The 27,330-nt window shown below is 35.7% G+C and overlaps 1 protein-coding gene across 1 annotated transcript; it reads left to right on the top strand.

Moving 5' to 3' along the window:
• Window positions 1-1,520: 1,520 nt before the first annotated feature.
• On the top strand, window positions 1,521-23,056 carry LOC125646697 (uncharacterized). The gene is made up of 5 exons (XM_048873207.2): window positions 1,521-2,226; window positions 14,337-14,396; window positions 16,109-16,142; window positions 18,582-18,654; window positions 22,371-23,056. The coding sequence occupies exons 1-5, from the start codon at window positions 1,795-1,797 to the stop codon at window positions 22,435-22,437; spliced, it is 666 nt and encodes a 221-aa protein (XP_048729164.1). The 5' UTR covers window positions 1,521-1,794; the 3' UTR covers window positions 22,438-23,056.
• The last annotated feature ends 4,274 nt before the right edge of the window (window positions 23,057-27,330 follow it).

Below are 27,330 nucleotides of genomic sequence, written 5' to 3'. Positions count from 1 at the left end.
GAATTACAAGACCACGAAGACTATCTGTGATCAAACAGGAACGGGTAGGAAGGAGCAGAGGTTTAAGACTTTGCTTCTGTGTTCGTTTTTCCTCTTTGTTGCGTTGACATCGCTGTTTAGGATCACGCCTACACCTGCCGTACCTCTGGTCTAGTCTATGTTTAGGGTCACGCCTACACCTGCCGTACCTCTGGTCTAGTCTATGTTTAGGGTCACGCCTTCACCTGCATTACCTCTGGTCTAGTCTATGTTTAGGGTCACGCCTATACCTGCCGTACCTCTGGTCTAGTCTATGTTTAGGGTCACGCTTATACCTGCACTACCTTTGATCTAGTCTCTGTTTAGGATCACGCCTACACGTGCCGTACCTCTGGTCTAGTCTATGTTTAGGGTCACGCTTATACCTGCCGTACCTCTGGTCTAGTCTCTGTTTAAGGTCACGCCAAAACCTGCCGTACCTCTGGTCTAGTCTATGTTTAGGGTCACGCCTATACCTTCCGCACCTCTGTTCTAATCTCAGTTTAGGGTCACGTCTATACCTGCCGTACCTCTGTTTAGTCTCAGCTTTCTACTTATCTCCTAACAAATAACGTTGGAGGGAGCAGCAAATTAAACAATATATAAGTGTTGCAAGATAGACAAACAAAATCCCATGGTCTTCAGGTGGCGAAAGAATCAAAACGGTTGATACAGCGGGAAACAACCCACGTGGACGTATCAGAACCAACAACTCAAAAACCATCGTTTCATAGGTACCACTCCATCTTCGCTGTCATGGATTTCTGACCTTCTTTTGCGGTATTCTGAATACACCACTAAATTATGTCGAGGTAAATTATGAAGCATCTGAGGAAATATGAAAATGTTGAGAGTTTTACCTGACATTTTACATTGCATATAAATGCAGACATATGTTATTCCACCTCTTCTTCACATAATTCATAGTCGATGCCTATGTTCAAGTTGTTACAGATGCTGCTAATTTCCCTAAGGTAAACACGTCTGTATTCATGAAAAGGGTACAGATATGAACCAAACGACCGTCCTTATTTGCATTTCGTACATGACAGAAGTACATTATGAAAGAAAGAGTGATTGCGATATAGAGATCAGAACCAAACACAGTTATATAAATATAGCTTATACTTCGTAGTTTCAGAAAATTGTTGGTTGCTCTTTGAACAATGAAGTTACAAATCTGTACATGCAAGTAGTTTACTCCGCTCTCAAAACATAAATTTCGAGCATCCAACATGGATCAAAACGAAAACATTAGAAACGAAAGAGAGAAATTGCAGATGATCTCTATACATTTACCTGCGTAGGGTAAAGATGTCTTACGTATGATAAAAAAATATATGGAAACAACTAAAACGCATAGACGTCAGTCGCTCCGATATCTAAAAATTGATCAATAGGTGTCATACCCTGAATTTATATCTATTGATTGACAAACAGTAAATATCAATTTGTATAACACTCAATCTAAGAGAGAAATTGAAACCAAGTGGAACTATCCATAAACAGAGAGCACGAACCAATGAACTGTAAGATTGCCAAGAGGTTTTACCGTATACACACAGCCGCTAAGCACATGAATAGGCAGCGCGCCATTTGGAAATGCTCTAATATGGCTTAATTTAAATCAGCATAGTTCAGTGTCCAGGAAAATGCCGGCGGTTCACCATTAACGGAAAATGTGAAAGATTGCATAGATTTAATTTAGATTCATTTTTTTACATGAGGAATATGTGAATTAGTAAAGGTGAAAATTAATTTTTGTTCTCGTGGAATATGGGTGCAGGTGGAAGTGCTGAGGTAGGGAAAGAATCCCAGGGAGGGGGATCCGTTCAAAGAAACGAACACAGGGACACAAGACGTGAGGAAATAAAGAGTCGAACTGTAAGGAGTGACTCCCCTGTAAATAACAACACCCCTCGGAATGCCAAAACAAAATTCATCATAAAAAAGGACGAAAGTAGTGATCTGACAAACGAGTCTAGCTGGAGGACGGACTCGTACGAGAACAATAATCAAGAGAAGCAATATAATAACTATAATAGGAAAAATAATACTGTCTTGCCGCCGCGACTTCCCACTCCCCCCGAGGAAAACTACCCAGAAACATACGCTCAGAGGGGGTTCCGGGAGCAGTACCGGCCAACCGACTACATCCGGCAGAAGACGATCTACAGAGACCCGGACGAGTGGGAGGTACCGGAAAAAGTAAGTGTGGAGTGATTTATGGTTTATCGGTGCGGTCTATTGTTTTTCCTAACTAATAAGGTTTCTATAGGCGGCTAGACTCAGTCTGGATGAGGACCGGGAATTGCAGAAATTTTGAACGTATAACTGAGAGCTAACAATTTTCCAGATGGGAGTGTTTCTGTTTGAAAAATTGGGCACTTTCTTCTAAGCTCAATTCAAGGAGGCCACATACCTTTTTGTATGTAAAATTCTTAATATCAGTGTTTGGTTTTACCTCTGCACAAAACGAGGCCCTGGCATTTTAATACTCTAAGCAACTCAATAAGACGAGCGTACTTCCCCATGGCTTCGGAAAAAAAATGAATATATAAAACTCTTATCGACAATTACTTGACAATTTCATTGTATCCACAATGTGCATTAAATGAATTTCAGTGTTATTTTAATGAAAGCCAGGGGTTCTTAAGAATAATAATCAAAGGAGAGTTTTTCAATAGGAGAATATTCCACAAGGGGAGAAGTGTGTATTAGTTCTTAAAGGCCTACATTATTCATTGGCATGCTGTAATCTTATTTACCCGAGTAACCAAAATAATAAAACCGTGACCATTTGTAATTCTCCATTTATGCTTGGCGAACCTATTCACCTGTTTTTTAATCAACGGATTTTAACTTAATAAGTTCTGCCGGGCGTTCTTTCTACAAAGACGCACAAACAATAAACAAACACGCCCAATGCTTAATTAGATTAAAAGACGCAACGTGCTATCTATACTATATGTACTGAACCCTTTAAAGTTTGTAAATAAACATTAATCATGAGAAATATTTATGGACCAAAATTCAAAGATAATCAAGAAGCTTCCAAGGTGGGCTGACCTCGGTATGGAAATAAAAACCCCGACGATTTAAACATAAAAGTCAACAAAATGCCCCAAAGGGCCGTAGCATATTTGACATCGGGACCAAAATTTAAATATTTTCACACGTTGTTTGCGATTTTAGGTATCTAACCTTTTCAGACTATCCAAACAGTATTAATCTTGGTACAGAACCTTGCGATAATTAGCTTTACTTTCTGATATAGGTACGTAGAAGCAAGGGGTAGGGGGCGCTGTAACACCCCCTCCCCCTATAGACTTTTTTTATGCTAGTAATGAATGATAGTGAATGGCAAGAATGTAAGTTTAAACTGATGAACCCATGTAGTCCTCCTTACGATTTTGAAGTTTGGGCAAAAGAACATCTATTTCAAATTTTATTTTTCATTTCATTTGGGTTTTTTTTTCAAAATATTTAGACAATTTTAGACAGTTGTGAAGTCAGTTTTTCTTCCGGTTTGTCCTCCTTTGAAGTCCCAGTGATACTTGTCACACAGCATGCGCTAGTAATGTATGAAGGACAAGTCGGCACGACAACTCTTAAAACTACAGTATTTCTGAGAAGCAATCACATTTACTTTAAAATAACTGTATACTGTCTTACTTTATAATTTTGTATACCATCTTACGTTAGAATAACTGTAAACCATCTTACTTTAAAATAACTGTAAACCATCTTACTTTAGAATAACTGTAAACCGTCTTACTTTAGAAAACTTGTATACCATCTTACTTTAGAATAACTGTATACCGTTTTACTTTAGAATAACTGTAAACCGTCTTATTTTAGAATTTTGTATACCGTCTTACTTTAGAATAACTGTATACCGTTTTACTTTAGAATAACTGTAAACCGTCTTACTTTAGAATAACTGTATACCGTCTTACTTTAGAATAACTGTATACCGTTTTACTTTAGAATAACTGTAAACCGTCTTACTTTAGAATAACTGTAAACCGTCTTACTTTAGAATAACTGTATACCGTCTTACTTAAGAATAACCACATACCGTTTTACTTTAGAATAACTGTAAACCGTCTTACTTAAGAATAACCATATACCGTTTTACTTTAAAATAACAGAATACCGTCTTACTTTTGAATAACTATATACCGTCTTACCGTAGAATACCTGTAAACCGTCTTACTTTAGAATAACTGTAAACCGTCTTACTTTAGAATAACTGTATACCGTCTTAATTTAGAATAACTGTATACCGTCTTACTTTAGAATAACTATATACCGTTTTACTTTAGAATAACTGAATACTGTTTTACTTCAGAATACCTGTAAACCGTTTCACTTTCACTGTAGTTTTATTTTCATGGATGTAAAAATTGTAAGGTGAAAATAGTCACAAGCAAATTCAAAACTGTCGACAGTATTTTTTAAAAGCTCATTTTACGATTAAATGTTTTCAAAAAGGGCACACCAGGCGCATCTCCGTTATGTTCTTCAGGCAAGTTCGTAAAATTATAGTCATACAGTACTAGCAACGCTTAATCTATATTCACTTGGGGCTAAATTCAAATATTCTTTGTTTCACCTTCTTCGGTCAACCCGGAATAATTTCTTCAACTCAGAAACTTTATTTCTCCACAAACTTAAAATTATTTTAATTTCAACGTACGTTCCGGAATTTCTAATTTCAACGTACGAAACCTTTTCCGGAATTTCTAATTTCAACGTACGAAACCTTTTCCGGAATTGTTTGTTCACTAGTATAGATTGAATGCACGTGTCACAGTGATTATGCATGAATCGACATTTAAGATATCTTACCTATCTTCCTTCTTTCCTATCTACCCACCCACACATTTATGGTCTCCATAGCATATCACAAATGGACTTCAAGCAATATCCTAACCTTTTTGTCTTATTTTTCAAAAATTGTAAAGGAGTCAGCGATCACTGGCACCTGCAGTGTGGATAGCGTGAATAGATCTTATGTACATCCCCCTTCTAGACCTAATATAGAACCAATAATCTATCCAAAATAAATGAATTCCCCGTCAATCATCTTCATAAGTCGTTCTGCATAGCTAGCTATATACATTGTATATACATGTAGATTCTACTTTCTGTAGGCTTTTGAGATAACCACTTGTGAGATCACTAGTGGTCATCTCAAAAGCTTACAGAAAGTAGAAACTGGCTATGCAGAACGACTTATGAAGGTGATCAGAGGGGAAATAACATATTTTGGATAAATTGGTTCTTTTTTCATTGGGTCTAGAAAGGGGGAGGGCTGAAAAACTTGATTTATATATCTGGGTTGCGCTAGGAAGACATATCCCTTTGTTGCATCTCTCGACATAATCTTGCTGAGGAAAATTACAGCAGGGATCCATACATGCAAGGTGAAGATAACGAACAGTGATCAATCTCATAACTCCTATAAGCAATACAAAATAGATAGTTGAGCAAACACGGACCCCTGGACACACCAGAGGTGGGATCAGGTGCCTAGGAGGAGTAAGCATCCCCTGTTGACCGGTCACACCCGCCGTGATCCTTATATCCTGATCAGGTAAACGGAGTTATCTGCAGTCGAAATAAGTGTGTCAAGAACGGCTTAACAATCGGTATGAAACACGTCGGACAGCATTTGACCCAATGCGAGGTTGTACTGACGAAGTATATCGTTATAACGACCATAGAATTTGCGAAATACAGACTTCAATCGAGACTGTTGAAATCTCTGTACCATCAACTTGTTTGTCGGTAGCTTACCTCGATTTAAAAACTGACTATACGCAGAACAAGCTCTTGCATATCGAATCAGTTGAGATATATAAACACCATATACAGGTGATAATGGAATATTTTTACATAAATATGGGAAGTTGACGATGGAGAAGTTTAAATCATCCCGTTTGTCATACAGTTGAGTTGTCAGTTTGCCGTTAATGTCTACTTTCAATAAAATATCATACATGTATACATTTCACCATGTGTGGAATTTTCAATCAGTATGAACAAATGTGGCGAAGGGCTTTGTCTGTATGTTGGTTTATGTCCTATTGGAGAATTTTTCACTCCAGTAAAAACATCACCATCTCAAGGTGGAGTGTCTCGTGACCTTTGTATGACACTCAAGGCCGTAGCTGTTCGGTACCAACACCTACCATGACGCTAGACCCCCTTCTTAAGGTCATATTGAATCCTCGTAACTCTCACTTCTAATGTCGGGCGCTCGACGACGGAACAGTCACTATATATTATGTTAAACGTCTTAGATTTGACTTTATGATAGTAACTGTAATGCAATTTACTATCTAGGCGAAAAAGTTGAACAGAAGATCCAGAGAGTATTGTATTTGTTGTTTGAGACTATGTATTTCAAGGATTATTTTTGCCTAAGCAGTTGCTTTACAAAGTATCAATTACTTCCACTCTTGTGAATATCTGTTCAGCCTGACAATACATGTACTAATCAGCACGAAAAGAGACGGTATACACACCAGTAAATGTAAAGAGACGGTATACACACCAGTAAATGTAAAGAGACGGTACACACACCAGTAAATGTAAAGAGACGGTATACACCAGTAAATGTAAAGAGACTGTATACACACCTGTAAATGTAAAGAGACTGTATACACACCAGTAAATGTAAAGAGACGGTAAACACACCAGTAAATGTAAAGAGACGGTATACACACCAGTAAATGTAAAGAGACTGTACACACCAGTAAATGTAAAGAGACAGTACACACCAGTAAATGTAAAGAGACAGTACACACCAGTAAATGTAAAGAGACGGTATACACCAGTAAATGTAAAGAGACTGTACACACCAGTAAATGTAAAGAGACGGTATACACCAGTAAATGTAAAGAGACGGTATACACCAGTAAATGTAAAGAGACGGTATACACACCAGTAAATGTAAAGAGACGGTAAACACACCAGTAAATGTAAAGATACTGTATACACCAGTAAATGTAAAGAGACAGTACACACCAGTAAATGTAAAGAGACAGTACACACCAGTAAATGTAAAGAGACGGTATACACCAGTAAATGTAAAGAGACTGTACACACCAGTAAATGTAAAGAGACGGTATACACCAGTAAATGTAAAGAGACGGTATACACCAGTAAATGTAAAGAGACGGTATACACACCAGTAAATGTAAAGAGACGGTAAACACACCAGTAAATGTAAAGATACTGTATACACCAGTAAATGTAAAGAGACTGTATACACACCTGTAAATGTAAAGAGACTGTATACACACCAGTAAATGTAAAGAGACTGTATACACACCTGTAAATGTAAAGAGACTGTATACAGACCAGTAAATGTAAAGAGACAGTATACACACCAGTAAATGTAAAGAGACTGTATACAGACCAGTAAATGTAAAGAGACGGTATACAGACCAGTAAATGTAAAGAGACTGTATACACACCAGTAAATGTAAAGAGACGGTATACACCAGTAAATGTAAAGAGACGGTATACACACCAGTAAATGTAAAGAGACGGTATACACCAGTAAATGTAAAGAGACTGTATACACACCAGTAAATGTAAAGAGACGGTATACACACCAGTAAATGTAAAGAGACGGTATACACACCAGTAAATGTAAAGAGACGGTATACACACCAGTAAATGTAAAGAGACGGTAAACACACCAGTAAATGTAAAGAGACGGTATACACACCAGTAAATGTAAAGAGACGGTATACACACCAGTAAATGTAAAGAGACGGTATACACACCAGTAAATGTAAAGAGACTGTACACACCAGTAAATGTAAAGAGACGGTATACACTCCAGTAAATGTAAAGAGACGGTATACACACCAGTAAATGTAAAGAGACGGTATACACACCAGTAAATGTAAAGAGACGGTATACACACCAGTAAATGTAAAGAGACGGTAAACACACCAGTAAATGTAAAGAGACGGTATACACACCAGTAAATGTAAAGAGACTGTATACACACCTGTAAATGTAAAGAGACTGTACACACCAGTAAATGTAAAGAGACGGTATACACACCAGTAAATGTAAAGAGACGGTATACACACCAGTAAATGTAAAGAGACGGTATACACACCAGTAAATGTAAAGAGACGGTATACACACCAGTAAATGTAAAGAGACGGTATACACACCAGTAAATGTAAAGAGACTGTACACACCAGTAAATGTAAAGAGACGGTATACACACCAGTAAATGTAAAGATACGGTATACACACCAGTAAATGTAAAGAGACGGTATACACACCAGTAAATGTAAAGAGACGGTATACACACCAGTAAATGTAAAGAGACTGTACACACCAGTAAATGTAAAGAGACTGTATACACCAGTAAATGTAAAGAGACTGTACACACCAGTAAATGTAAAGAGACGGTATACACACCAGTAAATGTAAAGAGACTGTACACACCAGTAAATGTAAAGAGACGGTATACACCAGTAAATGTAAAGAGACGGTATACACACCTGTAAATGTAAAGAGACGGTATACACACCAGTAAATGTAAAGAGACGGTAAACACACCAGTAAATGTAAAGAGACGGTATACACACCAGTAAATGTAAAGAGACTGTATACACACCTGTAAATGTAAAGAGACTGTACACACCAGTAAATGTAAAGAGACGGTATACACACCAGTAAATGTAAAGAGACGGTATACACACCAGTAAATGTAAAGAGACTGTACACACCAGTAAATGTAAAGAGACAGTATACACCAGTAAATGTAAAGAGACAGTATACACACCAGTAAATGTAAAGAGACGGTATACACACCAGTAAATGTAAAGAGACGGTATACACACCAGTAAATGTAAAGAGACGGTATACAGACCAGTAAATGTAAAGAGACGGTATACAGACCAGTAAATGTAAAGAGACGGTATACAGACCAGTAAATGTAAAGAGACTTCTTATGGTCGTTTTATGGAATATCGTGTTCTTAATAGATATGATTTGTCGCCGATTTTTCTAAATAGGTGATCCAAAGTACTACTTCATCAAAATGCCACACCCTCGAGAGCTCTTAAGACGATGTTTTTATCGTTAAACACAAGCGATATCGATGTGTGAAATCCAATCACGACCTTGTACTTTAAACATACAAATTATACCTTGAAATTTACCTGTATTCTCTATATTTATGAAGCACGACATGAAAAGGTTAATTCATCTTATCGAATACCATGACATCATTAACGATATTAATGTTCGTATAGACAATCAGTGTTTCTGCGTTTAAACAAATACGCTTAAATCAAATACCATAAATGATAAGTTTCTTTAACCTCACATGGCGTTTTAAACTGGGATTGTTCAATTAAGAAATACATTTCATTTTTGAAAATACAGGAGGGTATAGACTGCGACGCTTCAGCGCGTTAGCGGGTTATGTATTTTGTCTGCAATGATTGCTACTTTCATCACCCATTAAAACAACAAATAAAGACATTTGACATTGCTAATACAATATTTGTATTGTTATGTATTTCATTTTTTTAAAACTAGATTCAAGAACTAGCCACTTGACCCATTCTTTACTTTAAAAGGAACGGTCGATACATCTTTGTCCTTGACGACGCTCTTTATTTGGTATTCTACCACAATTATTGCAAAGATCAAAGGAATACCGTGGTCATTATTGTACAATATACCTTCATACGTAGTAACTGATCATGAGAAAATTGATACATATCTCGCTTGCAGTTCGTGTTTTGCCATTGAGAGATTTTGAGAAAAAAAAGTTGCCATCACTTTCACAATTAATGCCCCTTAGTTAATTCTACCACGGTTATTGCAAAGATGAAAGGAGTGTCCCGGCCATTATTCTGTGATATACTTCCATGCGTAGTAACTGATTATGAGAAAATTGATACACCTCTTGCTTGCACTTCTTATTTTATTGATATAACAATAAATTCTATAACTGATAAGTCAATCTTAAAATTAAAAAAAAATTAAGCAATATATATTGCAAAGCAAATTCATAAATACCTGAAGAACATTTGTCATTCAATATAAATCAATCGTCTGCATTATGAGATCGATACACATGTAAACAGATATGGCGATGCACAGAATAGTTAACCCTCTTCCACCTACATATTTTTCTTGGACTGTGTATTCAAAGCAGTTGATATAATTCATCAACATCAACCTTAATGATTGGAATCTTTCCAAATTAGATATAGTTTGTAACCCTACCATCTCACCTTTTTTGCCAGCAAAATAATTGCTTGTAAGAAGGGACTAAATGTGGCGGTCCTTTGGATGAGACTGCAAAAACCGAAGCCCCGTGTCACACCAGGTGTGCCACAATAAAGACCCCCCCCCCCTGCTCAAAGGCCGTAAGCGCCGAGCATGTAGGCCTAAATTTTGCAGCCCTTCACCGGTAATGGTGACGTCTCCATATGAGTGAAAAATTCTCAGGAGGGACGTTAAACAATATGCATTAAATCAAACATTTACATTCTGCTTTCATTTCTGTCGGAATTCCCAGCCGTTAAAATAAATTTTGAATATATCAAAATTTATATGCGCGAACTTTTCACTACTGCACTGCATAGATGAGGAAATGGCTATCATTACAATTTGTGAAGATATAAAAGGAAATAAATATTGGAAATGTTAATATGGTAATGGCATCTAAGGACGACTTTGGTTAATACCAGATTAGTAGGGTAAATATTCCAATGTTTTTTATTACTCCAACCAATTAAAGCCATCGTTCGAAAATTGACGCATGCGCAATGTCATTATACAATGTTCATATTGAGCACGACCACATTTACATCCGTTGATGACTGGGTTAGTGTTGGGTAGGGTTCAAATGTCAGAATACCTCATAAGAGTTAAAATTCTCTCCGTTCGATTGGAACTCAAGTAGCTTGAGTCCAAAGCCCGAATATGAAACGGAGTCGTCCTCAGTGATTGGTCTATTATGAATTCATAAATGGATAATTGTTTATGTTTGGTAAATTGGGTTATGACGATTTTTTTGGTTGTGATCATTCCAATTCTTTCATTTTTATCAAATGTGATAGAAAAATTCATAGAAAATATTCCCGCGATAACGATAGTCCAGAGCCTTCATAATGTAATTATAATGCCCGTGTGGATAGTGGATTACGTGAGCGGATCTAAATATCTTTATTATCATTATTAGTATTATTAGATGGTATCTTTCAATTTTTCTTTTGTTTTGAACGCAGTGGTTTGGATCATCTCCAATGAATAGAGCTTTGGTTTATCCTTACTTCAACACCCACAAAGTGCATGTTGTTGTACATGTATGTATAAGTAGACCTGTACATGTACACTAAGTGGACATTAGTATAGCTGTGTAATCACGTGAGAGCCATGTGATTACACAGCCACCTGGGGTATACACACTTGTTCTCATTTATTATTAATTATGGTTCCTAGCTCCCGACCAGAATCTTCTATGAATTGTTTTAGCTTCGCCGACCTCCTGACTAGAATACGGTAGATTCTATCGATTTATTTAATCATTCTGGTGACTAGATACTGTATTTTGATTTGCTTTCATTTCTTTCTCTCTCGGTATTCCCATAGGAGCATCGTAAGTCTTTCTAGATAGTCAAAAGAAAAATCGAAATAGCTATTGTCCTTGGATATAATAAAATATATAATGTATCCTGTTTGTTGAATAGAAATCTATTGTTCCAAGATTGGAATCCCAAAACTAATCGAATTAGGTGGGTCTATGCTCCCAATCTTGGAACAATAATAAATACGACGAATTTTAATAAATTACGTTAATGGTGACGTTTCATATCGATCATTATCGGGATTATACATTGTACGGGATGGGTCATTTCACTAGTAATCAATGACTAGTTGTGCTAATCCTTGTGTGCTTATAAAGGAATTTAATTTTCATAATTCTGCTGTTAGCAAGATAAACAAAGAGTTAATATGCAAGTCAATATGTCTGCAAGCGGAGACGTCTGTTTTACTTCTTTCTTTCCTATTTAATTTGGCACCAAGATGAGTTTCGTAGTTACTTTCAAATTTATTAGTTTACTGTTTAAAGCTACATTACTCGAATATTTAAGTCGGTAGTATATATTTTCTTTTAAAAAAAAACTTCGAAAAATTCTAAAACATGATAATTTTTTCAGTTAAGCTGGCAAATATTTTGTACGTGTAAATAACCGGCTTTGTTCCTCATCAAATTGGATCTTAGAAAATGTGCACATCAACTATCATTCTGTAACATTCAGAATAGATATTAAAGAAATGTTCGTGGTTTCTGCAGAAAAAAATGCCGCGCTGTAAATCTTGTAGGAGAGAATTGAACCCAAGGACGCAATAAAAACCTGTGGTCCGTACCCGGTAGACTGGCGTAATCCTGGACCATAGTTCTGGAAATTATACCACTGGAAAGCATTTAACACATGAATTTTTATTTACAAATAGGTGTTATACCCTCTCCACGTATCGAGTCTAAGGAGAATGTCACGTAAATGTCGCATTTCATTTGTCTACAATATCAGAAGAATAGTTAATACATGCATTCATTATGCTGTAACTGGTACATTACAGTTTTTCTATAATGGCATTTTAAAATTATTTGAAGAAAAAAATCAGGCCGAAAAATGAAATCCTGCGCAATTCAATTATTTCTAGGTGAAAGTTTTACCATATATATATATATATATATATATATATATATATATATGCTAACAAACTGAACTGAAAAGGTAGGGCCCAGGCATAATTCGGTTTCTCGCTTCACTCTACAGACATAGGGGGTTCGGTTTTCGCTGAAGGAAAAGAACAGTTTAGGTTTCTGTGTGAATCAAGAGTCCATGTCATGACTGCGGAGGAACGTTAAGGAATCCTACGTGCTACTATTATAGATCAGGTTTCTCCTCAATATTGGTTAAATATTTAGGAATTGACATTTTAAAAAGTTTTCAAAAGCCCCCCCCCCCCCTCAATGATAATAATGATAAAACCAGACACATTTACCACTTTAAAGACGGAACTACATTGATATGGTAAATCAAATCGCACATTTAGCGATGCTAATTGAAACTTTATTTTCAATTTTTTATAAAAGATAATATGGTATCTAGAATATTCCATATATATGATATATCTATATTTGATATATTGTGATTATTTCTGTATGTAATCACATTTGTGTTACTTGTACATTTATTCCAAACGTACCACTGGCGATATTCATCTTCGATGTGCACGTCTACTAGTGGGACAGATTCTAATTAATGTTATTGGGTGTCGGTCGATTGTCATTTATCATAATTTTGCTTCTCGTATTAATCAGCGTTAGAAATCAAACTGTTAGGTTGCGGGAAGCTGGTAAGTGATAATTATGGAAAATTGGCCCAAAGTTGGGGATATTGACTTATACTTAAGTGACGAGAAATCGATATGTGAACAGGTAGCAGCGGTTCTATATAACTGCAAAAGCTGTAGGTCTATAACGTGAAAATGCTGTAGGTGTCTGGTATTTTTATAACACCTCTTCCAGAATATGGACAATTCGAAGACTCGCCACTCTGCGGTACGTGTCTTTATTCCTTCATTCCTTATGTCGTCAATTTTTCTAGATAAACAGGGTGCCCTTCTACTAATAGCAAATTCCAAAAGCGTTTAGTTTGATTCAAGTGGAAATCGACATATTAAAACAGTCATTAGTATTTGACTTAAAATTCTTGTTGAGGTATGAATCTGTCTATTCGGATGTTTCTGTTTTTGGTTCTTATTGAAGTTGTTAACTCTGCATTGTTTAATTTCACAAGTAAAATTGTTCGATATATATCTGCGGAGATCTCTACAGGCGTCCGTGTGATGTGTCTTCGTCTCAAGTGAGATCATATCTCACGGGGACATAAAGCTATGTAAGATGAACCAATAAAAAGGATTTGGGTAATTAATCAACTAATTAACACTTAGGCCTAGTCTACACTGTTCTCTACAAACAATGCAGACTTTTCAGGTATAAGATAAAATAAATATGACTAGTACTGGTACTCAGACGACCCCCCCCCCCCCAAAAAAAAAGACAAATTCTGGAAATATATTGGCATTCGATTTTGATCAAAGGGATTGTTATTTTTTTTTTAACTGTAATGCTGTTGTGCATATTACCATACCACAGACACTCGACGTTTGTAATCGCTGAGTGCCTGTGTGCCATACATGCATTCAAATGCAGTTGATTTTCATCACATTTTATTTTTCAGCGTGAAAGTGTAGGAAGTTTTGATGTTACCAAGTTTAAAGCTGCCAATGTCAATTCACAGGTAAAATATCTATAGAAAATATGATACATAGGCTACCTTTATAAGAAAAAGAAACCCTGCTGTGTTCAGTACTACATATATAAAACTTATATTTCATTTCGCATAGCCCGAAAAGGATATAGTGCATATGGTTAATCTAAATATGACATAACACCCACTCATTCATCCCATCCACCCGGCAAGAACAAATACATATCAAAAAGACACTTCTAGATCAAATAATAATAATTCACGAGTCCCAATTCTAAACAAAATTAAAAACTTCTAGATCGGAAATAAATCAGCACTCGATTACATAATTAGTGTTACATATACACATGGTGAAAACATTTTATACAAACTCTAAAATATATATATATATACTGGTTTGACAATCTTGCTAGGCGGTGGGTGCCGTACGTCGCTGGTTCGACCTCGGGCTGGGGCGAAAATTTTCAGTACCTAGTTGTGATTATTTAGTGCTTTATATATTAATTAATTGATTTTCACATGTATCGTTTAGATCCTAGGGGTAAACGTAAGGTTGGGTGTTATAATTGTTTGTTTGTGCTTTATATATATATACCCCTCGAAATACTGTTATTCAAAATATCTTTAATCTAAGAAACCTACCGATACTTTCAATCGGTTTTATTTATGGCATTTAATGGGAAACAAGTACCTGACTTGAACAAAGAGCCCTGGCTTGTCTGTTCTATTCTGGGGCAAAGAATTACAACACTGTTCGGTGTAGTTGCGTCATAAATCGAATCTTTATAGGCAATAAAGTTGAGTCCACAATGCTAATTTCAAAGTAACGGGACAATTTTAAATGAAAGTCATAGTAGAAATAGGAGAATACTTAACAAAAAAATTATGAGGTGATCAGTGGTTGAATTTAACACTTTCACAACTAGTGCATGAGCAGATACCTTTGAAGTATGTGAACAAAAATAGACTTTCCAAAATAGACAAGGACTTTTGTTTCTTTATTTTAGTCCACATCGCGTACTTTTACAAAGTGCAGGACCCAGCTGCACAAACGTTATTTGAATCTGATTTCCTGTCAGTTATAGCATAGTTTCCAACCTTCTTCAATTTAACAGAAAGCATGCAACACTTATCAAGCAAACAATGTAAATTAAAAGCTGGCATTTTACTTTAATCTTTTTCAGTCATTTTTCTCAGATAAATAGGTACATGTGTATATACATTCATATTAGAAAATAAATTTGATATGCTCTCCATTTATGTTAAAAGAAAATATTTCAATTATCACTTGTGTCTTGCCAAGTTATCTAGAAAATTCGTTCTATTTCAATGAATCGTTCTATCTATTGAAATTGGAACATTGCTTAATTGAGCATAATTTTCATAAATTAGAAGTCAGAGAAATGGAAGCGAGCCAGATAAGCGGTGCATGTGTGAAATGAAAGCATAAAAATAAAATCTCATACAACACATGATGCAAATGATTGGAAAGTGAGCTATAACTTTGTAGAAAAACCTCAAGCCAGTTTAACTTAGGTGGATCCTTAACTATTGGCCCACTTCATTTTACTATGACCCTACACTCTAAGCCCAGACCAATAATTACTTAGCGTTAATTAGGAGGTAACTATAAATCAAATTTTGTAAACCTTTGTGCAACTGGATTCAGATTTATTAACAATTTAACATCATGAAAAACTTATCACAACCAACGCTGAATGCTTGAAATTTTTTTTTTTCAGTCACAGAAAAGGGACATTTTTACGATGACACCAGGTAAGCACATTCATTCAGAGATCTGCATTTTGAAATGTCTGTGGAGAAAGAACAGAGGGAAATCCAACTTGTGAAATGCCTCGGAGGACAGATTAGGAAGTAGAACTTTTTAAAAGTAACAGCCCATGTAAGAATAGTTATTGATGAAAAGGATTGAAATATCATTTTATCTTTTCCCCCTAATATTACAATCTCATGTTTGTAGGCCTTGTGCATTATGTTTCTGCAAATTATCATATTTCTGTGGAAACGAAACTTTGGAAAAATGCATTTTAAAAATATTTACAAAGTAAATTTTTTCATTTAAAATACATACCACATATGTTCTTTGTTTGTGCATCAGTGCTCTACTATAGCGAAATAATTACGATTTTCATAGGCACGCACGCACCTCTCTCTCTCTCTCTCTCTCTCTCTCTCTCTCTCTCTCTCTCTCTCTCTCTCTCTCTTATCGTCTGGATATCTTGAGAGTCGTACATTTTGTATTTTGTGAGCTGGTTTGGTACTAGAAGATAATGAATTTTTACGATCCGAGTTCGATGCCCATGTACTGCACCACTAAAACTAGACCGTTTTCTTAGATTTTACTATAATCGTTTAAGGTGGGTCCTTAGTCCTGGATTTTTGGGGTTTAGGTAGCATTTTTTTGTTTGGAATCAATAGATTAACATTCAGAGTAATGAGAAAAGGCAAATTAGTTAAGGATTTCCAGATTTATTTTCATTACAGACACTACTGAAGTAATGTACCCCTATGTAGATTTTTATGAAATTCATTGGAAACAGTTATCTGCTGTTATTTTAAAATAAAAACAACAACAAAAATTTTAAATTGCATTTATTTATCAGGAAACATGTCAAGAACTAAAACACATGTCATTTTCACTCTGTTCATCAAGTTTTAGTATAATAAGTGCAAAATTATTGAATTATCCTTACTCTCCAAAATGTTAAAAAACAAACAAATATGGACACAATTTCCTTATAGCATGGTTTACATATCATTTTTTCTGGTTATATTAGTAGATGTACATCTGTTATAGTTATTTATGAAAAAAAATCCAAACCTTTCCTTAACAATTTCAAATCTATAGCTTCCAGAGTATGTATACCCCCATAAAAACCCTAAGTCTGGCACCATACAACTGAGCTATTCAAAACCACTCATGGATTAAAATTTTATGTAATTTCATGAAAAGACACAGATAATAATTCCTTATCACCTTGGTAAAATGTTTGTGAAAAATATAGGAAATCTATTGCATAATGGACTTGATAAATAATTTAATGAAAACAGAGTTATTGTCCTTGGATTCAATATTTTGAAACGCATAATTGACTATTCAAATATAACTAAGACTTTTGAAATATTTTATGGCTAACAAGACTTTTTACAATAACTATTGAAAAAGACTCCAACAAAATTTATGTTCTAGTCATTAAATTATTGACTTTGCACAATCTTATGACGTCACAGGAGTGTGGAACTACGTTAAAAGGTGTTTATATTTCTATACCTGTTTAGTTTTGATATCAATAAATCTGTATTTATGTATTTTTCGTACACATATTCTAAGGCATATTTCTTCCGCCTATTACCCCAACTTCTTTGTTATAAATTCAAAGACGCAATGGCACCTTGACGCCATGAAACCTATTAATTTGATATTGACTTGTTTTTGTCTGTCACATTATTCACCACGAAATTCTTAAGTTTGATATAATCATTTCGTGTAAACTATTTTCTTGGCAGAAAATCTCAGTTCATAAAGACCCAGGAATCAGTGGAAATATATAAAATTATATTCTATAAAAATGAATGAAACCTATTTAGACTAGCATTTACCCAAAAAAATGTAATGAAACTTTTTTCTCCGGAACAAATTGTAATAAAATGTTTTGTCGACTTCTGAGACAAAGGCAGTGAGACAGGCATTTTAATGTCTGCTATCTGATTGGGCCTGTTGTATTTCATTTGGACTGCGAATCGTCTCACGCGCGTTATCTGGTCGTATATCGACCTTCTGATGTGTAGACATATACTATTGTTTACGAACCTAGTTCCAAGGTCGCCCGATCTATCAATAATATCTCGATCTCTTTACAGGATAAAGTTTCACAAACTATTGTTTACGAAGGTAGTCTTTAATTCCAACAAATATACATGCAAATGAAGAAATATTTTCCGTAAGATCGACAGATATATTCAAGTATATTGTTCTATTAGGGCACACTCTTGTCCTTCCTCCTGCGTGGTACGTTGATAGCATCTGAACATTTTCCAGTTTCTGTAAATAATTGATATTTGGCATGTTCACGGATGGTAAGATAATGTACCTTTTTAAACAAGTCAACGAAATGAACGAGTGAGTAAGCAGCAGTAAGTTATATGTAACAGGTTGCTTGTGCATCATTATGGATAAAATACTTTATTTTACAGATTACACTAAAAAATCCAGATACACAGACTCTGCGGACGATCTTTATCAGACTCCAACGTATCAGAAACAGCAGTAAGTAACATACCTTAACATGGACGGTTTAATGGTTTTTGTGCATCGTAGCCCCATTTTTCGATATCATGTTGTTTTCTCCCTTTAGATAACAAAATATCTCCAAATATTGTTGATTCTTAAAATCTAATGTAGTTGTTCGAAAATTAAATGATAATTCCGGGATGAAAAATCTGATTACATCCTTCAACCAATAGTAATTTTCAACAAGAATATATATCCTTTTAGGAGTTATGAGATTGATCACTGTTCGTTATCTTCACTTTTAGTAAACTTGATTTCTCAAATCAACAACATCAAAACGTATGACTTTTCAACACTTTACACGACCATTCCTCACGATGAATTAAAGACTAGACTTTTTGACATCATAGACAGTTGCTTCTTCAACAAAAATGGAAAACGAAAATATTCCTATCTAGTGATCAGTCATCCAAAATTACTTTGTTAAATGCCACTCTGATTCCACGCACAAGTACTTTGATATTGAAAGAAAGAATATGTTGGAGTTCCTCACTGACAATGTCTTCGTGGTCTTTGGTGATCAGGTCTTCCAATAGTCTGTTGGAATCCCCATGGGCACGAATTGTGCTTCTTTGTTAGCTGGCCTGTTTTTATATTCCTATGAAGCAGAATTTATTCAAAAACTTCTACGTTAGAAGAAAAAATCTCTTGCTGTGACCTTTAATTCAACATTTAAATATATCGATGATGTATTATCTATTAATAATAATAATTTTATTCGTATGTCGATTTGATGTATCCCAGTGAACTCGAAATAAAAGACACCACAGAATCGTCCACTTCTGCTTCATACTTAGATATTTTATTGAAAGTAGATATTAACGACAAACTAACAACCCAACTTTATGACAAACGGGATGATTTCAGCTTTTCCATTATCAACTTCCCATATTTATGTAGCAACATTCCATTATCACCTGCATATGGTGTTTATATCTCTCAACTGATTCGATAAGTAAGAGCTTGTTCTGCGTATGATCAGTTTTTAAATCGAAGCAGGCTACTGACAAAAACGTTGATGGTGTAAGAATTCCAACAGTTTCGTTTAAAGTCAGCATTTCGCAAATTCTATGGTCGTTATAACGATCTAGTTTGCCAATACAACCTATCATTGGGTCAAGTGCTGTCAGACGTGTTTCATATCGATTGTTTGGCCGTTCTCGGTACTCTGGTTTTGACTACGGATAACTCCGTTTACCTGATCAAGATATGAGGCTTGCGACAGGTGTCACCGGTTGACGGGGGATACCTGCTCTTCCTAGACACCTGATCCCACATCTGGTATATCCAGGGGACCCCATATCTCTATTTTGTATTGCTTATAGGAGTTATGAGATTGATCACTGTTCGTTGTCTTCACCTTTCATCCCACAATGTTCTGCCCCCAATTTCTACAACAAAAAGCGTATTTCGACCCAGATCGTTAACATAGAGAACCCCGATGCAAATGATCATTACAAAAATATGATACGAAGAAACCCAATGCGTTAGGGTATCATTTAGTCTTTCCTCTGCTTCGTACTTAGATATTCTATTGAACAAAAATTATAAAGGCAAACTAACAACTCAACTTTATGACAAACGGGATACCTTCAGCTTCTCCATCGTCAACTTACCATATCTATAGAGAAAATCACCGGTACATGGTGTGTATGTCTCGCAACTGATGTGATACGAAAGAGCTTGTTCTGCGTATGACCAGTTTTAAAATTGAGGCAAACTACTAACAAAGAAGTTGATGTTACTGGGGTTTCAACAGTCTCGTTTAAAGTCAGCATTTCGTAAATTCTATGATTGTTATAACAATCTACTTTGCCAATACAACCTGCCATTGGGTCAAATGCTGTCTGACGTGTTTCATACCAATTGTTAGGCCGTTTTTTACACACTGATTTTGACTACGGATTACTTCGTTTATCTGACCAAATTATAGGGCTCACGGTGGGTGTGACAGGTCGACAGGGTATGTTTACTCGTCCTAAGCATCTGATCCCAGGGGTCCGTGTTTTCCCAACTCTTAATTTTATATTCTTTACATGAGTTTTACAAATGATCACTGTTCGTTATCTTCACCTTTTCATTATGTACACTTCTTGAAATGTAATCGAAGCATATTCTTTATTCAAAAACTCTAAAATAACATTAAGCTTTACTTACATACATGTTTTGACCGATTTAAGATGCGGGACTGAATTTTACGGAGTGAAATCCGAGGAGGATGTATCCTGGGAACGCCGTAGTTTTCAGTTTTTATGCCTTGTCGTATGATGTAAAACTTTTACGGTACCATGTATCTATATGCGGAGTGTATCACAGGTTTTACTAGCCATAATCCTGTGGACTCGTCATACCCAACAAAGCAAAATCGCCATATCCACCGATTACGACAGCAATGATAAGGATGACTAATGATTTTTAGAATGGAGTTCGTTTTTACTACTTCCGCTATCATCACACAGTGCCTGAGTTTTCCCTACGAATGAAATTACAATGTAAAAATTCGTACAGGTATCTTGCAGTGCCATTCCTATAACCAAAACACTGTGCACGGTCGAGTTACTCATATCTTTAAGTTGTACAACACATAAATTAAATGTATTCATTGCATAACACTTCACACGGTTGCCTTGAGACAGTCATTTAAGAAATAAATTCCATTTTTGAAAGTACATGAGGGTATGAATTGCGACGCTTCACGCCGGCAGACTTCATAAAGTGCGTTAGCGCTTCCTGAAAAGTATGGCTAGTGATGAAACGATTGTCGCCGATGATCGATCGTTCAGAGATAATAGAAGTCGCCGACATCGAAGATGACCCCTCCGCCCAAAAAGATCCGGAATTCACTTCAATTTTGTTCAGATTTTATTTTCTGATAATAAAAAAAAATGCCATTACTTCATATAAATTGAAATTCTGATTTATTTACCTGTGAACAATAGAAACAAAGAAGAATTCAAATGTTATTTTTATATGTTTAAAAAACAACCACTTAAATGACAATTCCGATTATAATCGATTTCATGTACCCAATTATTACCGATAATCGATTATGGTTTTTTGGTCCGATTGCCCATCACTAAGTATGGCAATTATTACAATTTGTAAAGATAGCAAAGACAAAAACATTGAAATTTCAATTTTATCGTAGAGACTGCGTACACTGTTCAGAGTCCACGTAGTATCTGTGATGTGCAATGTAACTGCGATTTATTGAAGCGCGCCCTACAATTAGAGAAGTAAACGTTGATGCAACCGCTCGGGCCCCGCAAACAGCGCGCGATACCAAGGAGTTTCCGAAATCGTAGGGAGGCACATCGTCGCAAGTCACGCTTATTGTCTTCCCTTTACATGAGATAGGGTAAATACTACCGAACTCAGTAATCGTGGCTAGATGAGGGCGGCATTAGGGAAAGCAATTCATTTACCGAAGTGACTTTAACTTGCTGTAGGTTCAAGTTTAATGCATTCAGGAATATAAATTCTTCCATATATTGCGCATTTAAAGAGCCTATTTACTGGCTGCACTGTTAACTTCAATAAACTAATGATGTGACTTTACCACGACTCATGAAATATTCAGTTTCATCATGTTAACGACCAATTAAACATGTACACTATATTGCTTTTCTTCCGTGTACGACATTTGTTGTTGTTCGGGGTTTTCTATAAAGGTTTGTGTTTTATCATTACAGAAGTGTCCCGAAGTACGACATTTCGGAAGAGGAACTAATGTCGGATATAGAAAAACAATACTTCTGAGTTCACTTCTTATTTCCAAATTATTAAGGTTTGCAAGGAATATGATTACACTCAAAGAAGACTGGATCCGCCACAGCTATCATCATACATATCTATTGTGTAATATGGTGTGTAAACGTGAGATATGTTGGTCTCCTGAGGGCCTCAAGACTCAACGTTGAGAAAGCATTAGCTCACACTTAGAACCCACACTTGCATTGCAGTTTTCTGTAAACTTTATGCACAGACTCAATGCGGTGATAAAAGCAATGATTTTCCATGAATGTTGATTGTTTGTTGAATCTATACACTTATATTTGTAAGTATAGACAGCTTTGTATCATAGGCTAGGCGTCTCTACTAGAAAGAAAGCAAGCACAAAAATGAGTGAGAGCTTTTAGTCGAATTCTTAAACATGTTAAATTGCTTTTTTGTATCTTTAGATAATTGGATTAAACACAAAATACTTTTACTCATTCACCTGTCAGAAGTCGTAAAGCAATAACTATAATTTACGATATTTCATTTATTGAAAATACCTCATTTCTGTGAGTTTTGTTTTATTTTGTTGTTATCGATGACTGTAGAAAAGATATTCCCGTTTACAGTGATGCCTTCAATAAACTTACTCTTCGATGTACTATTGTTATTTTTTTGTAACTAAATGATCTTTTTCAATTTAAAGGGGGGAGGGGTGCATTCATAGCTGAACATTCACTACAACGCTTTTAATGCTAAAATTTCCAAGAAAAATCTTAAGTATATGCCTGCATCAACACACAAAAACTGAACGCTTTTCTTTTATACCTGTAATAACCATTCAAATATTTCCAACATAAGGTGTGCATTTTTTTATATTTATGATTCCAATGTTTTCCCCTTTGATATCTTTACAAACTGAAATGTGAGTCATTTCCCCATGGATGCATTGCAGTTGTACAGAGTGTTACCAATTCGCGTATGGATACAGTTACTAATAAATATAGTATATGTCTCTTTCAACTGCTGGGAATTCCTGCAGAAATGAAAATAGAAAATAAATATATCGTCGACTGACCAGTTTCGGTTACCTTAGTGATAAACCGCGATTTTCTCATTATTCACTTGGATCAAATAAATAAATTCCTTTACTGTCATCCAAAAATTCCAAATTCATTGGTACGTTAATTGAATATATTTTCGTAACAAAAAACTTGTCACTTTGTGGTCCTAAAACGGTGACGTCACCTATTTCGGTGACCATTGTTAATGTATAGATTTGCCAAAAGTTTGTTACTGTTAAAACGTATATACAGGAGGACTGTGCAACTAAACGTCAATGAATAAAATAACAGTGTAGAATTCTAGACTTTTGGTATACTTTATATTAATTTGAAGGTTTGCTTGAAAAAAATAATAAGTAAATGGGCTTATTTTGGGGTGCTCGTGTTGATGTTTTTTTTGCATACTCTCCTTCTAGTTGTTAATTTTCGGGGGGGGGGGGGGGGGATTGAAGACGTACTCTATATATGTTTGCAAACACTACGGCGAAATTGATGACGCAATCGACAACGCGCACACGTAAAAGGTCACCGATTCTGGTCAGTCACCGAAATAGGGCAGTCGACGATAAGAAATCAACTTCATTTTTGAAAATACACGAGTGTATGCACTGCTGGGCTTCACACTAGTTACACACTTTTCCTGAGGCGTTGTCGAGCTTCATCATGAAGTATGTACCGACTTGTAACGTGACATTCATACACTCGTGTATTTTCGAAAATGGCATCTATTTCTTAGATGTGTATTCAAAGCTCGAATGATATGAAAGTTGTTGGGGTCACAGATGATGCACAATAAACCTATACAAGTACTTTTGCATAGCATGTTGCATCTGTGCAATTATTATACAAAACAGCACATCAGTATGAAGAATGCCCAAGTTCTGCAAATGGATGGATGTCTGTATATTGTTTTACGTCCTTCTCGAGAATTTTTCACTCATATGAAGACATCACCATTGCCGGTGAAGGGCTGCAAAATTTAGGCTTATGCTCGGCGCTTACAGCCTTTGAGCAGGGAGGGATATTTATCGTGCCACACCTTCCGTGACATGTGGTCTCGATTTTTGCAGTCTCGTCTGAAGGACCACCCCATTTCGTCGCCTCTTATGACAAGCAAGGGGTACAGAGAACCTATTCTAACCAGGATCCTCACGGGACCATAGGTATTAAAAGTTAATATCAACATATAGCATGGGAACGAGTTTTATTTCTTGGGAATGAGTTTTATTTCCTAGAAACAAATTTTATTTCGTGATGATATATACTTAGTAAACTCCAGAAAGGAAGGGGGTCCGGATCTGCCGACCCCCTCCCCCAGACAAGCACGGGTACTGATCTGCCGACTTCCCTCACCCAAATAAGCCCATGGTAATCTTCCACATGCTAGAACTTTGTGCTTTTCAGTCAACAAGTTGGAACAGTCATGGATGCTTTCTTCAACGTAATTGTTCAAACCGACATCAGTGTTAATTGTTTATCGTAATGTTGCGAGTTGTTTTAAAATGAATCACAACATATACATGTAGATAAAGCTTTTTAGCAAAAGTATGTTGGAATGTAAACACTAGTTTATAAGGAGTGGCCATCACCAGTAGACTGGCGGTGCATTGTAGACATCATTAGAGTTAAGCAGGGGTGTATTTGTTGACATTAGAGTTAAGCAGGGGTGTATTTGTTGACATCATTAGAGTTAAGCAGGGGTGTATTTGTTGACATCATTAGAGTTAAGCAGGGGTGTATTTGTTGACATCATTAGAGTTAAGCAGGGGTGTATTTGTTGACATCATTAGAGTTAAGCAGGGGTGTATTTGTTGACATCATTAGATCGGACCAGGATTTCTTTTAGAGATGACCTACACTGTAAGTAAACAGTGTGGACCAATGGTGTTACTGTCGAGAACATTAGTGTGGACCAGAGGTATCACTGTCGACATCACTAAAGTGGACGAGAGGTATCATTGTCGACATTACTAAAGTGGACCGGAGGTGTTACTGTCGACATCACTAAAGTGGACCGGAGGTGCTATTGTCGACATCACTAAAGTGGACCGGAGGTGCTACTGTCTCTGGGTCACACACGTGATCTGAAGACATACAGTACAGCCAACGCGGATCCTTTATCTACCGCGTCCCCGCGACGGAAAGTTAATCCTTTCCGCATTACACCGTCTGTATGTATCTCTACAGCGAAGAAGGTATGTACATATACACGTATCTCTACAGTGAGGGACACGCCGTCACAAGGATTCTTGGTAAATCAGTTGAAATAGAGTTGAAACGAATGTTCGAATATTTGCGATTGAATAGGAATTCGTGAACATTTTAATGAAGAAGTATTCGAATATTTGCGATTGAATAGGAATTCGTGAACATTTTAATGAAGAAGTATTCGAATGTTTGCGATTGAATAGGAATTCGTGAACATTTTAATGAAGAAGTATTCGAATATTTGCGATTGAATAGGAATTCGTGAACATTTTAATGAAGAAGTATTCGAATATTTGCGATTGAATAGGAATTCGTGAACATTTTAATGAAGAAGTATTCGAATATTTGCGATTGAATAGGAATTCGTGAACATTTTAATGAAGAAGTATTCGAATGTTTGCGATTGAATAGGAATTCGTGAACATTTTAATGAAGAAGTATTCGAATATTTGCGATTGAATAGGAATTCGTGAACATTTTAATGAAGAAGTATTCGAATATTTGCGATTGAATAGGAATTCGTGAACATTTTAATGAAGAAGTATTCGAATATTTGCGATTGAATAGGAATTCGTGAACATTTTAATGAAGAAGTATTCGAATATTTGCGATTGAATAGGAATTCGTGAACATTTTAATGAAGAAGTATTCGAATATTTGCGATTGAATAGGAATTCGTGAAAATTTTAATGAAGAAGTATTCGAATATTTGCGATTGAATAGGAATTCGTGAACATTTTAATGAAGAAGTATTCGAATATTTGCGATTGAATAGGAATTCGTGAACATTTTAATGAAGAAGTATTCGAATATTTGCGATTGAATAGGAATTCGTGAAAATTTTAATGAAGAAGTATTCGAATATTTGCGATTGAATAGGAATTCGTGAACATTTTAATGAAGAAGTATTCGAATATTTGCGATTGAATAGGAATTCGTGAACATTTTAATGAAGAAGTATTCGAATATTTGCGATTGAATAGGAATTCGTGAAAATTTTAATGAAGAAGTATTCGAATATTTGCGATTGAATAGGAATTCGTGAAAATTTTAATGAAGAAGTATTCGAATATTTGCGATTGAATAGGAATTCGTGAAAATTTTAATGAAGAAGTATTCGAATATTTGCGATTGAATAGGAATTCGTGAAAATTTTAATGAAGAAGTATTCGAATATTTGCTCATGTGTCTAGTACTAGTACCCGTATACAAATTAATACAACGCTGTCAACTGTGCCGCATTCTGTCATATTGTCACGATGGAAAAGAACTGGGTGTGGGATCATCTCTCAAAAATGTCGCAAACTACGCCCACTTGGTACCGCTTCCCTTATATATATAAAGATAGCATTGAATCTGATCAATCAATCCCTCAGGTCATTCATCCTTTCTTTTCATGCCAATCGTAAGTAAAAATAGTTTTACTCTGTGTGGAGACAAAAATTCTAGATTGAATCGATATCACATGCTAGTGAGTATTGAATTGTTTATATGAGCGAAATTCTTCTTCGTTAGTTACCATATACTACCTGTAATAAGAAACCACTTTGTGAATTAATGACAATTAAGGGATCCAGAATGTTAACATATTCAAGGATTTTTTTTTTTAAAGAAATGGATTCAAACACATTTATTATCATTATTTTATTAATTTTAATTAAAC

Source organism: Ostrea edulis, chromosome 6, assembly GCF_947568905.1.
Source record: "Ostrea edulis chromosome 6, xbOstEdul1.1, whole genome shotgun sequence".
Lineage (NCBI taxonomy): Eukaryota > Metazoa > Mollusca > Bivalvia > Ostreida > Ostreidae > Ostrea > Ostrea edulis.
This window is presented reverse-complemented; position numbering and strand designations above follow the sequence as displayed.